The following is a 16,910-nucleotide window of genomic DNA, read 5'->3' on the forward strand; positions in this document are numbered from 1 at the left end:
TAAGAGGGGTAGATTGCCTATTGCAGGGTTTCCTGTCCCTTCCTCTAAAGCATGAGGTGCTGGCCACTGTCAGACACAGGATACTGGGTGAGATGGACCTGGGTCTGATCCAATACAAAAATTCCTATAGTCCTAATTATTTTAATTGATAAATAAGGCTGGCTGGATAAAAAGAATTTAGCGTTGTGAAAAATTTTAAGGTTTCAATTTTTGTTTGCATTGCATATTGGAAGAAAACAGAGATCTTTGGAAACGTTTACTGAAAAAACAAGGGGAGAGAGACAGATCCAGTTTCAAGTCCCTACTCTACCTGATTCAGAGCAAGGACTTGAATGCAGGTCTTCTACATCACAGGTGGTGCGCTAACCACCTGGCTAGTAGCAGAAGATCTTTGCTTTCTCTTCTTCCCCCTCCTCCTTCCCCAGAGATACCCTCCTGGACCCAAGATGCTTTCCCAACAAAAGCATCATCAAAACAACTGCTTCCACAAAAAGTTTCAGTTTCAACCAATCAGCATTTTCACACAAAAGAAAAAAAAAAGAAACAATTCCAATCAGCTTTACTGATGAACTACAAGTAACATTTACAAGACATAACTATAAAAAAACTGAACATGTAAGACACAAACATATAAAAACTGAAGCAACTGCTTAAATTTATTATATTGCTCTGAGCCTGCCTTCCATGAACCCTCCACCCCTTTTTGCCTGTTATCATTTGTTACATTATTTCTAAGTTTAAGTTTAGACCCCAAAGATGCTATGTGGAAGGATCCTTATGCATGCATAGAGACTCATGGACATCAGCGTGGCTCTGCTTGGACACAAAGATTAACTTTCACAGATTCAATTTCAGGATTGGGGCCGTAGATCATAAGATATTTGGGGCATGCCTTTTTTCATGTTCTGAAAAATCTCATGCATATTTAAGACATTGTATGCAATTTAATAACCATAATAATTAATAATGAAAAGAGAAAAAGATTAAATGGAAAGAGAACAGAGGCATAAAGGGTAGGAGAATAAAGGGAGAAGAGAGCACTGAAATATGCTTGGATAGCACACCTCCATGGGGCATCCATCAGCCAGTCTATAAAAAGAGAAATTGGGAGCCCCTGCATTTTAGGCTGCAGTATTGCTAATATAGGAATGATATTTAACTTCACATCTCCTTTTGTTGAATCTGGATGTTGTGGTGTCTCTGCCCTCCCAGAGGTTACTGGAGGTAGTGATATGGATAACAGAATACTGTCAGAAGCTCAATCTAGATAAAATGGAAGTAGTGAATATCAGTAAGGAGAAGGTCTGTGTGTGCATGCCTTGTGTTCTTCCTTTTACCCACACAATCCACAGTGTATGAGTTATTCTTAATGTGTCACTGCTTTTGGATGCCTATACAACAGCAATGGTTCAAAGCACCTATAGAATTTGCGCATATTGAAGGTCCATCAGAGTTCACATTTAATGAGGTTTAGAGGCAAAATGCTTGCACTTTTTTTACTTTGATTAAAACTCATTATATTCCCCATAATTTATTAATTTAAACTTGTTGTTCCTACATGGTACTATTTTATGTACATTTAAATGCTGTTATGGTGCCCAAATGTTATGGTAGAGATATTAATTAAACATAAAGGAAGAATAAACAACAAAATAATTACTGAAAACTGTTGAAGAGATGCTTTACTTCCATGCCATAACGTGCTTAACTTCATCTTCACTGCCAAGGAATAACTCTTGAATGATCCAGTGAAAGGTTCAGAACAGCAACCATACATACAGTATCCACCAATACTTCATTACACTATATAGTATTGAAAGCATTAACATATATGGTGTATGTCATTTTTTATATTGCCCTTAGAAGTTTTTTGGGAATGCTTTTCCTGAAATACTGGATATCTGTATTTTACACATTTAACTGATACAGCCAAAATTCCACTAGCAGCAAAAAAATCATATTTCATGGCTACATTTCAATCAGAAGCTTATTTTCATCTGATCACTTTGTTAAATAGTAGCTGAAGACCTACAGTATAATCTATAGCTACTGTATGACAACTGTAAATATAACTTTTAAAGTCACAGGAAAAAAAACAGTATTTTATGCTAATAGTGAAATCCTCTAATTAAAAATTATTTTTGCTTCCCACTTTTGGTTCCCACCCAGTTTTATTGTGCTTGTAGTAGATCCCCTTAAGGGCGGGAGCTAGCCAAGGCTGATTACAGAATGAGCCATACTTTGGGAGAGATCAGGGTACTTTCCCTATAAAGAGCAGGAGGAGCCAAAAAGCTTGGGAAATGGTAAAGACTGTGAGTGACTAGTCCAGGGAAGATCCTAAGGGCTTGTCTACACTGTGACGTTGTTGACAAAACTTTTGTCTTTCATGGGTACTTAAAAAAAGCCTCCCCGCGAAAGACAAAAGTTTTGCTGACGCAAGTGGCACTGTGAATGCGGCTTTGGCAGCAGAAGTGCTCTCCTGCTGACAAAGCTAACACCGCTCGTAGGTTTGGAAGTATTTTGTCGGCAAAAGTGCTGACAAAATACCAACAGAGAGCGTTTATACACACTGACTTTTAGTGACACAGCCTTGTTGCTAAAAGCTGCGTAGTGTAGACAAGCTAAGATTAAGGGAGTTATGACAGAGGAACTGTAGTGAGCAGGATGTTCCTACTAGAGACCCTGACTGGGATAAGAGTTTAGGTCCCTGGAAGTAAGAGGGCTGAGCTCCAGCCAGGTACAGCTTGAAGGTACATTTATACTACAATAAAAAATTGGCACTGAGTCTCAGAGCCTGGGTCAATTGATTTGGGCTTGTGGGTCTTGGGCTCTGGGGCTAAAAACTGCAGTGTAGGTGGTTGGGCTTGGACTGCAGCCCTGACTCTGAGTCCCACCCTCCTGCAAGCCCAAGTCAGATGACCCAGGCCAGCCAGGGCCATGCTGCAGGAGACACACAGAGGTGGGTGGGGGAAGATCAAAAATCAACTAAAAAGCATGTTTTTTTAAAAAAATAATAATTTTTGACTCTTAATTTTTGAACCTTCAGGGTTGGCACTATTGTGAATAAAAATATTTGTTGACTGCATCAGTTGTAGATTAGTATTTAAACATCTTACATATTTGAGCAGCTCTTACATATTCCATCAGGTTTCAAAGTAGCAGCCGTGTTAGTCTGTATTCGCAAAAAGAACAGGAGTACTTGTGGAACCTTAGAGACTAATCCATTTATTTGAGCATGAGCTTTCGTGAGCTACAGCTCACTTCATCCGACGAAAGCTCATGCTCAAATGAATGGGTTAGTCTCTAAGGTGCCACAAGTCCTCCTTTTCATATTCCATCAGGTAGAGGGAACTAGAACTCATGCCCATGGTAGGGGGGCGGAGGAAGGAGGAGGCGGCAACCAGAAAAACAGAAATTTTAATAGAACTGGTCAGGTTGATATACTAGTAAGTATAGGAGCTTGTCAGACTATTTAGCTAATAGAACTGTTTATTTTTAGGAAATGGAAGAGTGCCTATAGCTGTTCGAAGACACTTGCAGGAAGTAACAGATAAATATTTTTCTTTCAGGGATAAAAGCAAAATCCTTTTTATTGAGAAAAGGATGTTTTAGTCTGCCATATATGGTGTTTGGAAGCCTTTAATCTGTAATTCTACATATTAGAACCTCTTTGCTACCTCTAATTTTACACATCCTTCCTGAGATACAATACATTGCTGTACTTCTTAGTAGGCAGAAATCTGAAGCATTTCTTTATTAACAGGATCTAAATGGGGCAACATACTGGGGCATTTCTTGTAAACAGTTTGATAACACTTGAAAATATTTAACTGATTATGTTGGAATGGGATTCATTTTTTCATTTAGTTATCTTACTTCATATCTCTCCAACTGTGTTTTGTGACACCAGTTAACTGCTCCAAATTCTATTTAATTGTAGGAAATAAAACTTTGGGGAAAGGGAGGTATGTTTCTTTAACCTTCATTACAACTTGTTTCTCTTTTACAAAGAAGCTCAAAGTTCCTGCTATTTAATGTATAATTAAAGATAAGATCACCAATTACTTTTGCTTAAAAAAAATCTAATTAGCGGATTTAAGAAATCTTGGTTAATCATTGATTACTAATAGGAATATGCCCACTGTGATATCATATATTTTTTCTGCCAATAGTGACATGTTACATAGCAGACTTTCATTGATAACTGTGTACTGTAGCACCTTCACAAGACCTTGATAAGTGTTCGTGATTATCGTTATTTTTTTGCTAAGGGGAGTGTTAGTACAGCAGATTAGTGTGGCCTGTACCTCTGGAGTTCATTTAAACAGGTGGTTTGGCTCTGGGATTTAAGAACAATTAGTTGGATTGCCTCAGGTCAATTATTGTGAAATACTCCATAATAAAATACATACATATACAGTCATATGTCTAAAGCACAAACTGGAAGAAGAAAGTAAGGCACAGGGAGGTGAAGAGAATTGCCCAAGATCACCCATAGGCCACTGACAGAGCCAGGAATAGAACCCTGAGTTCCAGTCGAATGTTCTAAGCACTAGACAACATTGTTTCCCTGTAAATCTTTAAATCTGAAAGGGAGTAGGCCTAGCAACAGGGAGAGGCTTTTACTTTCCCCATGAAACTCCATTCAGAATCAACTGACTTTTAAGATATCAAAAAATTGCCATTTGCAGTGTGTACTAAGCTCATTAGAGCTTGCTTAAAGCCTGTTGCTAAAATCACTGACGATTTCATCTGAATATATTCCCAGCATTGTACAGAGTTAAATCTCTTCCTCTGCCATCTCCTTAAAATACCCTCTGGCTTAGGGAAGGTGCACAGAGCTGGGAACCAGGAGATCATACATTCTAAACTTACCACTGCTGGTAAATGATGAATAATTCAGTGGTTTTCTCAAAACTTATTGTTGAACTAGCTTCACACCCCACAGAAAAATTACACAAGGTGGGAGATCTTAATCTTATCCATTCTGCTTCTCAGGTAGAATATGCCAAATATATGTGCTTGGCTATGTTGTCAGTAAAACGGGATTACTAGTGTATACATAACACACTATTTCAATTAATTACGCTTCTTCTTCCAGTGAGTGGTCCACAGGGCATATCTGCGATTATGTCATAACTGCTCTTTAGTCATTTAGCCCATGTGATCTGTGTTGCAACGCAGAGACTCCAGAGTTCATGCTCTGCTGATGATGTATGGAAGGGAAGCATTATAGTTGAATGCATCCGATGAAGTGAGCTGTAGCTCATGAAAGCTTATGCTCAAATAAATTGGTTAGTCTCTAAGGTACCACAAGTACTCCTTTTCTTTTATAGTTGCAGTTATAGTATACTATGTTTTGCCTGTTTTCTTCTTAATAAACCAAAGGAAGTTATAAAAAAACCAAAACCTTGAACAACAACAAAAACATGACATCAGTCCCTGGAAAATCATGGAGCAGGTCCTCAAGAAATCAATTCTGAAGCACTTAGAGGAGAGGAAAGTGATCAGGAACAGTCAGCATGGATTTACCAAGGGCAACTCATGCCTGACGAACCTAATTGCGTTCTATGATGAGATAACTGGCTCTGTGGATGAGGGGAAAACAAGGGACGTGTTATTCATTGACTTTAGCAAAGCTTTTGATACGGTCTCCCACAGTATTCTTGCCAGCAAGTTAAAAAAGTATGGGCTGAATAAATGGAGTATAAGGTGGACAGAAAGCTGGCTAGATCATTGGGCTCAATGGGTAGTGATCAATTTTCTCCATGTCTAGTTGGCAGCAGGTATCAAGTGGAGTGCCCCAAGGGTCGGTCCTGGGGCCGGTTTTGTTCAATATCTTCATTAATGATCTGGAGGATGGCGTGGATTGCACCCTCAGCAAGTTTGCAGATGACACTAAACTGGGAGGAGAGGTAGATATGGTGGAGGGTAGGGATAGGATACAGAGGACCCTAGACAAATTAGAGGATTGGGCCAAAAGAAATCTGATGAGGTTCAACAAGGACACATGCAAAGTCCTGCACTTAGGATGAAGAATCCCATGCACTGCTACAGACTAGGGACCGAATGGCTAGGCAGCAGTTCTGCAGAAAAGGACCTACGGGTTACAGTGGACGAGAAGCTGGAAATGAGTCAACAGTGTGCCCTTGTTGCCATGAAGGCTAATGGCATTTTGAGCTGTACAAATAGGAGCACTGCCAGCAGATCAAGGGAGGTGATTATTCTCCTCTATTCAACATTGGTGAGGCCTCATTTGGAGTACTGTGTCCAGTTTTGGGACCCACACTACAAGAAGGAGGTGGCAAAATTGGAAAGCGTCCAGCAGAGGGCAACACAAATGACTAGGGGGTTGGAGGCACATGACTTATGAGGAGAAGCTGAGGGAACTGGGATTATTTAGTCTGCAGAAGAGAAGAATGAGGGGGGATTTGATAGCTGTTTTCAACTACCTGAAAGGGGGTTCCAAAGAGAATGGATCTAGACCGTACTCAGTGGTAGAAGATGACAGAACAAGGAGAAATGGTCTCAAGTTGCAGTGGGGGAGGTTTAGGTTGGATATTAGGAAAAACTTTTTCACTAGGAGGGTGGTGAAGCACTGGAACGGGTTGCCTAGGGAGGTTTCTAAGGAAACTCCTTCCTGAGAGCTTTCTAAGGTCAGTCTCGACAAAGTCCTGGCTGGGATGATTTAATTGGGGATTGGTCCTGCTTTGAGCAGGGGGTTGGACTAGATGACCTCCTGAGGTCCCTTCCAACCCTGATATTCTATGATTCTATGATCAAAGGAAAGTTATTAAAGTTGCAAAGTCAAGCTCTCAAAGGTTAAGAAATGCCAGAATGAAGGCTATTCATACAAACTATATTATGTTGCCAGTTTGTATGCATTATAATACATTCTTTAATTATACAAACTCATACTATTTTTTTTCCATAGCCTCGTTGTGATACACCCTAGGAAATGAGCTTCACCCTAAGAGTATTTTCTCAAATTTAATAACTAATAACAGCTGTGATTGTGCTCCATGTGCTCATGGAAAGAAAATTTTATGCATGCATGCTAAAGCACTCATTAATGGTGTATTTTAAATGCAAATGCTTGAATACTTAAACCAAAAGTTTTATAATGGACAGAGGATCTTATGACTAAATGGCAAGGATAGGGTTCCTAGGTCCCCTCATCAGAGCCCTGCCAAATTAAATGAATCAAAGAAGGTTCTGACTACACTCTTTGCAACTAAGACCATTAAAGTACATGGAATTACTTGATTTGAATGTGATGCAGGAAGAAATCTATCTTCAGCTAATAAATTCTACAGTAACATAATTTTTCTAGGAATGATGCCTCAGGCAAGAGTTGTCGATCCCTATTCCCCAGAGACATATAAATACTAGAAATGAAATGAAATCTATTTAGTGAAAAATAATAATAATTCCATAATGAACTGGAAACTACTAATGCTCTAAAGAATCATCTTTTCTTTTAGAATTAAGGAGAAATATCTGACTTGGATGCAAAAAGCTGTTCAGGTTAAAAGGTACTTGAGTACAATGGGCCAGTTCCTCAGCTGGTGTAAATCTGCATAGTTGTACTGATTTACACCCACTAAGAATCTAGCTCAGTGATTGTTCGTTTGAAGTAGTAAAATATAACCTCACTGAAGAGGGTTTAGTCCAGAACCCAAATGTGGCATGAGGAGAACACATGCAATCATTTTGCACGAAAGCTCCATAGAAGTCAGTGGGGCTTTTGGGAAAAAAATCAATAGTAATGAGCAGAGATAAAGATCTCATGTTATGTTATTACTTATTTAGCTCTTCTGTAAAATACACAATGGAAATCAAACTATTTCTATTCCAGCTTTTAAAAAATATATGCCTGAATTAACAGATGAAATCCTGGACTTTTCTTTATCACAAAAGATATCAAGTCCTGGAATTTATCCTTTGGAAAAGCCATGCAAGTATATCTATGGTCATTTCATTTACATGAAAGAACAACTGAGCTGTAAATAAGGATCTGGTGTCATCTAGATATTGTGCATATAACTCCCAGTAGAATCAGTAAGATTAACATCCATGGGTATGCAGAGAATAGATCCATAAGAACAACATCATATACTCAGATGACATGGTAAATGTTCAGGTAATGAGAAAAAGGAAACCCAAATGCAATTACTTCTAAGATATCTACATTATGCTTTTCCCAGGGCACTTTTGAGAGCTTGCATGTGTCAGCTGAAGTAGAGTCATCGTTTGAAACCTCAGGTTACTGTAAATTGTTCTAATCATATCACGCTAACATAATCCCAAAGAACAACAACAAAAAGATTGATTTATATTCCGCATTGGTCCTTAATAAATACATTCAGTTAGAATAAAGAATAACATCCCAGAGCAAGGAAGTAAAATAACTCTTCTATGATACAATCTATTTTTCCCCCTAGCGTCAAAGTGTGATCTGTTATCTTGAGAACTAACTGAACTCTTGTGATTCAAGTAGGAAAATTGCATGATGTAGGTACTTTGAGAGCAGTGGGTTGGGGATATTTGGGATGAATAGCTGACCCACCGCAATTGTTTTATTCCAGGAGAAAACAAGAATGAATTGGAGGTGAATCATAAGGTCACTCACAAGTAAACCAATCAAAAAGTTAGATTTTTTGAAAAAAGTTTTTGCTGCTGCCATTATTTGCTTTTGTTTTAAAGAATTCTGCCATTGTTCTTCCACAGTGTAGTCGTACAACTGCTGTAAAAAGGGTTAGAAATAGGTTTGATGGAATGAATACAAATGTCTTTATAATACTGGTAACTCACCACTGCATTTGTGGTGTTCTATTTGCACTATTTTCTTTTGTGACTAAAGCAAGCTTTCAATCAAAAATTATGGGGCTGATTTTATAAATATGTTATGGGTTAGTGAACTAGCCAATGCCTCTTTGTCTGAAATATAAAAGCAATCAATTCACCCCATCATTGTCCTAGAACAGGCTTCATGATTTTCATATTATCTCTTGCCACCAAAACAAAAAACAAACAAACAAAAAACCCTCCCATACCATTAATGTTTCCAACATAGAAACATTTCAGATCTTAAAAACATGCAAACATACTCCAATATCTAAATAATCTGCTCAAAATTTTATGGCCACATTAATCCCTCAATTTCATCATCATCAAATCACAGAAATTTTAGAAGAAATGTTGTTGACAAAAATTAAGTTTTTTAAAATAGATATTTCATAAAGGAATTAAGAATAGCCCATTTCAGTTTTTGACATATCCAAAATTGTGGGGAATGATCTATTGAGTCAGGAAGACTCAGCTACATGTGCTCTCCACCATCAAGCAGGATTTCAATGACCAGCCAAAAACATTCCCATGCTGAATAATTCATTTAGTGTGGAGCCAAATCTTTAGCCATTTTTGTTGAATAGGTTTAGTTAGTCTTGTATCTTAGTCCCTCAGGTTAGAAATAATCCATGTCATGAGGAAGAATTCTTCAACCATTACATTTTACATGTGGAGTTTTGAGGATTCCAAATGTGATATATGTTCATTTAATACAGGCCCCAGTCATGCACTGTCAATTACACAGCCAATAGCTACAATACTGGGCCCATAACATGTAGTGATAGATTTACCTACTGTATGCTGACAATATAATTTAGCTTGATTTCACCAGAGACAATTGAGTGTGGACCCATGGAAACATTTGGATGAAAGGGATCAATCCTATGCTCAACAGCAAGAATTTAAATATTCTCTTATTAGGATTATCTAATGATTCTATAACACTTTGACAATGTAAAGTGTTACATAAGTGCAAAGAATTATTAATCAGTAAAATAATTATTCCTGCACCAGCATTGTTTTGTGATGAGTTGTCTATTTACTATATGTATGAGAAAAGGCTTAAAATACTTAATGTTCACATAAAACATTATTTACAAAAAAAGTAAAGAATGTATTCTGTCCATAATATGCAAATTTTTATGCAGTGATTATCTGTATTATTTAAATAAGGGCTTCACTGATTTTTTTTAACACTTAATATGCCAATTCAGAAAATTAGAGTTTAATCCTGATATACACAAAATAAGCCAAAGTATAAAATATTTTTTGCAATGTTTAAGGATTGGGCAAACTGGTGAATGCAATATAGATATAGATATATAGATATATAGTACCCTCACGCTAGATGTTAAGATCAACTAAGCCTCCCTATCTCATTAACCTTCTTTTGACTCTTCTGTTAGACTAGTGTCATTATATTAATTGGTTATTATCCTAGCCTATGAGTACTGATTATCTTGTCTCTCTCTAGGAACATTACAGTTTAGATGTACAGATGTAATCTATGGAAGTGCTGTTCATTTGACCGGAACATTAAACTTAATGTTTTTCATCCCATTTAACTACAACATACAAATTATAATGGTTAATCAGTATGCAGTTTCATTAGATAATGCTACAACAGAAACAAAATAATTGTGTAACCGTGTCTTCAAATATACAATATTCTTGCTATTACATTAAATACATAGTGGTACAGTTCACATATATAATACGATAACACACCAACCTCGGCATTAAATGCCCATCAGGAATTATTTTAACCTGATCCTAGATCTGACAGGCTAAAGAAAAACAGTATCCAAACTTGTGAGAGAAGGGGTCACTCCAGTGCTGACTCTTAGAGCAGCAGCTGTCAGGGCAGAGAAAAAACGGACTAGTCAATTTGCTTGGGTAGCTTTAAATAATCTGATAGTGACATGTAGTAGCATAGGCAGCTATTGCCTTCAGCACCATGTACATTTACAATATGCTCTGAATGACTAACACACAGTAACAGTAATATGCTGATGGACATATCCTGCAACTGCAAGAATGTGTAAAAAAATCAGTATTTCAGTTGTGGATGTTTTATTGTATAAGCACCCATTCTGAAAGTGCTTTTCTGAAGATAGCCAAGAAAAGCATGAAATGGTTTCCACCTCTAGTGTCCTGCATTTTTATGGCCTCATTATCAGAAGTGTTGAGCACCAACAAATCATACTAAAGTCAAGGGAGTTGAAGAAGTTACATCTCATTGTTTCCTTGGGCACTCTCTGCCTATCTGTTGCATTCATCTGTTGTCTCTTGTCTTAGCTTTTCAGGGCAGGGACCGTCTCTTTGTTCTATGCATGTACAGTGCCTGGCACAATGGGACTAGGGCTTTGAGGCACTACAGCAATATAAATAATAAACAACAATAACAGCAGCAGCAACAAAGCAGGTGCTCAGTACTTTGATAATCAGGCCATTGATGTATAAATTTTAGGAACCATCTAGCATTGCTTACTCAGGCAAAGCTTGCACATACTTCAACAGGAGTTTTGCCTGAGTAAGGAGTGCTAAATTGGGTCCAAATGACATACATTAAGAACTGCACAACACTATTAATTGTGCTATAATAACACCCAAACCCCCTCATTAGGATAGGGTTCCTATTCTGCTAAGCACTATGATGATAAGGGTAATACTAATATGTCCATGTAGTTACATAGCCTTGCTATGTATTCAAATTTCAGGTTTAATGTTTGTCTTTAAATAAATATCAGCTGTCTCTATTTCCTCCTCAGTTTAGCCAGAGTTAATTGGCTGGCTTCTTGTTGGCTTCAAAGCTTGAGGAGAGATTTCAAGGAGCAAGGTTAGTGGTTTTATGCATTACTGCAGGAAGGGCATTCAACCTGCAACAGGCTGCATGGAAGAAAACACGGAGACACTTGTGGAAGATATGGACAAATAGGCATTCAAGGTTGACAGCACTGAAGGAACACAGGGAATGGGAAGTCAATGTGAGAGTGAAAGATCATGAAGAGACTAAGTTAGGGCAATAACAAGAATCTTGAATTTGATGTGATGGAGAAAGTGGAGTTACCAGGGAATGCAAAGGTGGAGGTGGTAGATGTAGTCAGACTGAAGGACAAGGGAATGGTGCATTTTTTTATGGATAGGATGGACAAATGTGGATATCAGGGAGGCCAGTGAGAATATTTTAGTTATCAAGGGAGGAAATAATGAGAGCATGGATGAGAATCACAGATGTCTGGTCAGAGAAGAAAGGTCATATTGTAGAGTTGAGAGAAGAAGTGTCAGGGAGTGGACACACGTTCAATGGATCTGAACAGACAGGGAGCATCAAAGTTGACAAGAATTTGGGCCTAGCTAAAAAGGAGAACAGTAGTGGTACCAACAGTAACAAAGACTGGGAGAATGGAGTAGGCTTCAGCAGAAAGATAAGGAATTTTGGGCTGCTGGCCAGACATCTAGGGCCAGATTACAGAGAAACAGACTTTAAAAGCTTTAATCCTGACCAAAAATATTGGATTGGATGAAGAATATTGAAATCGGAGAGTGGAAAGGTAAATATCATCATAAACATGGAAATTGAAGCCATGAGCACAGATGAAGTCTTTCAAAGAAACGATAAAACAGAAAAAGAGAAGGAGGCAAGGACTGAGCTCCATGAGGTGGAGGAAGACCACTCAAAAATAACTTGAAAGAACAACCTGAGAGGTGGGAGGAGAATGAGGAGAGGACAGTGTCTTGCAAGCCAAGGGAAGGGCAGATGTTAAGGATACTAGTACTGATTTCAGTTGAGGTTCTGCCTGAGTAAGGAATACAGGAATGGGGCTTTATATGCTGACAAAGGCCTTGAATATTGTGGACAAGATTTTCAAAATCCAAAGCCTAAATTTGTACTCCAAAAACCACAATTAGGCACCTAAACAGATGCTTTGATTTTAAAAAAAAAACAGAGAAGCCAGTGATTCTCATGGAGATTAACTGAAGCTCAACACTTACGCCTTTTTAAAAACAAATGTGTTTTTTTTTCAATTTGTATTATACTTAATATTTTTGCAGAGAAATAGAGCTGCAAACATATTTTTTCACAGATTGTGCAGTATAATGATTATGTTGTTATTCAAAGTTACTTTTTCATAAATACCTATTGTACAAATAGCATAGTAATAATGTGCACTAACAATGTTAAGGGATTGGTGTACAGAAAAAAATGTTTGTTTTTTTATTATTCTTTTTAATAAATATTATTTATGTAGGATCACTAAATACTGTGATTATATTTTGTTTTCCTGCAATCTTTTATACAGAAGAAAAGCTATTAATGAAAACATATTGCCTGCTGTATCTACTATTGTATTCAGCTGTAATATGAAGTTAAATAACTGAAAAAAAAAATCTACCAAATAATATCCAGAGACTGCCCTACGACTGGCAATTAGAACTTCTTTCCTTACCATTTACTTGGACGATATGAGTCTGATAGAGATTATCATAGCCATCAGCATAGCAGCTGTAATTTCCCATGTGAGTTGTGGTAACCTTAGTAATGTACAAGGACCCATCATCTCCAAAATCCTACAGGGAAAGATTAAAAACAAGGTGATCGTAATTATTTCAGCAGCACTATAATAATTGTGTATTTCACCTTGGCAACAGAGCTGATGCAACTATCAAACATCTACATTTCGAACTAGATAGGCATTGGTGGCATACATAAAAGCAGCCTTTGGTGTTAATATTTTATCTATAGCTTTGTTTTTGTGTGTGCCTTCCCTGCCCTGTAGTTCATCTTAATTTTACGAGTTTTCTATTTGTAACTCATTAAACCTCAAAATTAGTATTAGTATACTTTTTATTGCATCTATTTTTTTTATTTCATTATGGTAGTTATGGGGGAGAGGTTAGTTTTGCCTCTACCTGTTCACATGGAAAAAAACCACCAATCACTGCCCAATGTATGTAATGTTTTAAAGTAAAAAATCAAATAACATGTTGCAGGAATAAGATTGTATTTACCCTTGGACATGAGCTGTTATACAGAAAATAATCTTATTTTTCATGAAGTTTGCTCTCACTGTTAAATTACATCTTCTAGTTCCACTTTAATTAGTGGACAGGTTCCACAGGATTAGGACACAGGTTGGAAATCAGAAGACCTAGGTTTGGTTCCCCACTGCCAAGGTCTCACCATATACAAGTCACTACTTTTCTATTCCTTAGTTTCTCCATCTGCAAAATGGTGATGACAATATATACTTTTCATTATAAAGTGTTGTGAAATCTTTGGAATAAAAGTGTCAAGTTTAAAACATTATTTTTAGTAACAAGATATAACATCAAATTTACAACAAGAGGTTAACAGTTATCGCAATTTGGCAGATTTATAGCAATATAGCTATTGAAACATATTCAAGTTTTCCTTATCTTTCATGCCTTCAAAGATTGGTAACTTTAACACAAAAGTCATATTCCTCATATGCCTAACTGCTTGTTACCTAATAGCATATGTGGTTGTTTTGTATTTGCATTATTCGCCAAGATAGCTTCTGTTGTCTGATATTTAATTCAGCACCAAGAAATACAATGGAAAATTAATTTAAAGACTACAGAAATTTTTGAAAAAATTGTATTCCTTCCACTTTTTGAAATACAACAAAGACTTTCAAAGCCTAGAAACCTGCAAGGATGGAAGAGAGTATAGGTCAGTGGGACTACAGCCATCTTTCCTAAAGCAATAAAGAGTTGAATGGTTTGAATGTACATATATAGAAAACCAAGTATCAAATAGGCCTCTTTGACTAGAACTCTGCTAAACACAAGGCAGCCAGTGATAAATTAATGTGTGTGCCTCATTAGGGTCAAGGACGTTGCAACAAAAGCAATAAATTTGTAAACATTAATTTTCAAACTAGGAAGAGTTATTGGGCCAGATTCTCAGCTCCACTTGTGCACCACTTAAGTGGGTGCAAAGTGGGCATATTTGGGCTGCAATGGTGGGTAATTCTCATAAAACCAGTTAGGGTGACTCCAATGTCAATTGTCCCCACTTCTTGGCATTGGAGTATGAGTGGCAGGGCATACCTCTATTCCACTATTTCAATACTCAGTTGGCATATGGCCCACTTACATAAGGATTGGGCGAAGACCCTTGAGAATCAGGAAGCAGTAACCTGATGAATCTCCATTTCCCCCCTGTGCTGAGTATATTTCAGTGTTGGAAAGAATCTCTGGCCCATCTTCTTTAATGGATTTTTGGCATTGTGTGTGTGAGGGGGAGGGTGACATTTTAAGAGAGGTGGAGAAGAAGAGCTTACAGAGAGTTCCTGCAAGATGCTGCAATGGCAAGTTTAGAGCTGTCTATGGGAGGCAAAAAGTATCAAAGCAGCTATTTTGTTTAATCACGGAGGAGACTGAATCTTCATCCTCATTAATGACAGGTAAATGCTGATACAATGATTGTTCTCTTAAAAAATCCAGTTCAGATGACAGGATATTAGAGTGCCATAAAAATACAGTTAAAATACAAACACACTGTATATCACTCCAGAGATAAATCAAAAGCAGATGATACCAGAACAAAAGCAAGTTCTATTACAACAATCAACTAGAGACAATTGTCGACTAGTATAAGCAGCTGATCAAAGACAGACAATTATGTAATAAGAGCTAGGTTCTATTATTGCTATTAGTCATTGTATGTAGAGTACAATGACAGTCCAAATTGCCCATTTTCAGAAGCATCTATTACAGTAATTATGAGAAGTATTAACATTTTTAGTTCAATCTTGGGGTTTTGTTTGCGTAGCAAATGCTGTGAGTCCAGTGACCAGGATGACTTTTTTCTAAACTGCATCTAGTCATGACATGCAATGACTCTTGGATGCGACCCACACTGTCATTTATGCCTTTGTATTTGAAAATTAGATTACTGCTTGATATTATGTATAGGGCTATAATTTACTTCTACTTGAAAACTGAAAGTGGTGTATAGGAGACAGTGTCCCACTTGTCACTTTATGTATCTTGCTATGAGTACATGACACTAGTACTCAGTAATCTGCATTGGCTGCTTGTTGATTTCCAGGTGGAATTTAGGAAACTGGTGCAAGCTGTATGGAATATGGGTGACTATTTATAATATTATTGATACCAAGATTACAAAATTGCAATGAATCTTATACAAGATATGCCATGTAAGGTATCACCTGAAAAGTTATGATTTGCTAAATATAGTAAGCTTACTTTATATGTATATATCATCTCTGTATCATCAGTTATAAATATTTGTGGTATATTGATATCTCAAACTTGTGCTATGCATCTGGGTGACACCCCAAGAAAGATAGGCATCAGCACTCTCCAGCCTGCTTGATGGCCCGACAAGGGAAAATCAGCTGTACAATAAAGCCATTGAGAGAAGCTAGGGGCTGTGCATATCAGTCAGCAGGACTTTTAGGGACATGCCTAGGGACAGGAGACTCCAAATACTTTTCCATGCCCATGTGCTGTGAGCATGTGTTTAGGACAAAGGATGTAAAAGCCACATGGCAGAGAATATAAAAAGGCAGCTGCATCACCAGACATACCAGGATCTCCATGTGGAAGATACATAGATACCCAGTAAGCTAGACATGTATAGTCTATTTATTGTTTTAACACATCTTTTTGTCTGAACTGCTTTGGTTCCAATTAAATAATACTTTGCTTTAAGAAGATTGTCAGGTCACTGGTTACCACTGTAATTGCTCTTGGAGGGAAGAGAACTGCAGGTACTTAACCTATGTCAGGCCTGTGGAGGTAATCACAACAGATAAATGGGGCACTGCAGCCCAGGATCTAGTCTGACAGTGAGAGAATCATGTGACTCCATCCTGAAAGACAGGTGGAAGCTTGAGGCTCAATACCTGAGAGGAGATGCACTTGAAGAGACCAGCAAGGGTCAGAGGTGCACTTTTCACTTGACTGTTTTCCGCTATTATTGCCCTTCCACTCCTTCCCTCTACTCTACTATCCCCCTTTCACTCCTGACTGTCTTCACCCACACCTACTTATACAGCAAGCTG

At 37.6% G+C, this 16,910-nt stretch overlaps 1 protein-coding gene across 4 annotated transcripts in view; it reads right to left on the reverse strand.

Moving 5' to 3' along the window:
* The window catches only part of FSTL5 (follistatin like 5), a 576,686-nt gene that overhangs the window by 102,504 nt on the left and 457,272 nt on the right, over nt 1–16,910 (reverse strand). For all 4 annotated transcript variants that reach the window (XM_048847574.2, XM_048847577.2, XM_048847576.2 and 1 more), the window contains exon 8: nt 13,302–13,422. In XM_048847574.2, the coding sequence (XP_048703531.2) occupies nt 13,302–13,422 (121 nt within the window). The remainder of the gene's footprint in view (nt 1–13,301; nt 13,423–16,910) is intronic.

The sequence above is a fragment of the Caretta caretta genome, chromosome 4 (genome assembly GCF_965140235.1).
Source record: "Caretta caretta isolate rCarCar2 chromosome 4, rCarCar1.hap1, whole genome shotgun sequence".
In the NCBI taxonomy this organism is placed as follows: Eukaryota; Metazoa; Chordata; order Testudines; family Cheloniidae; genus Caretta; species Caretta caretta.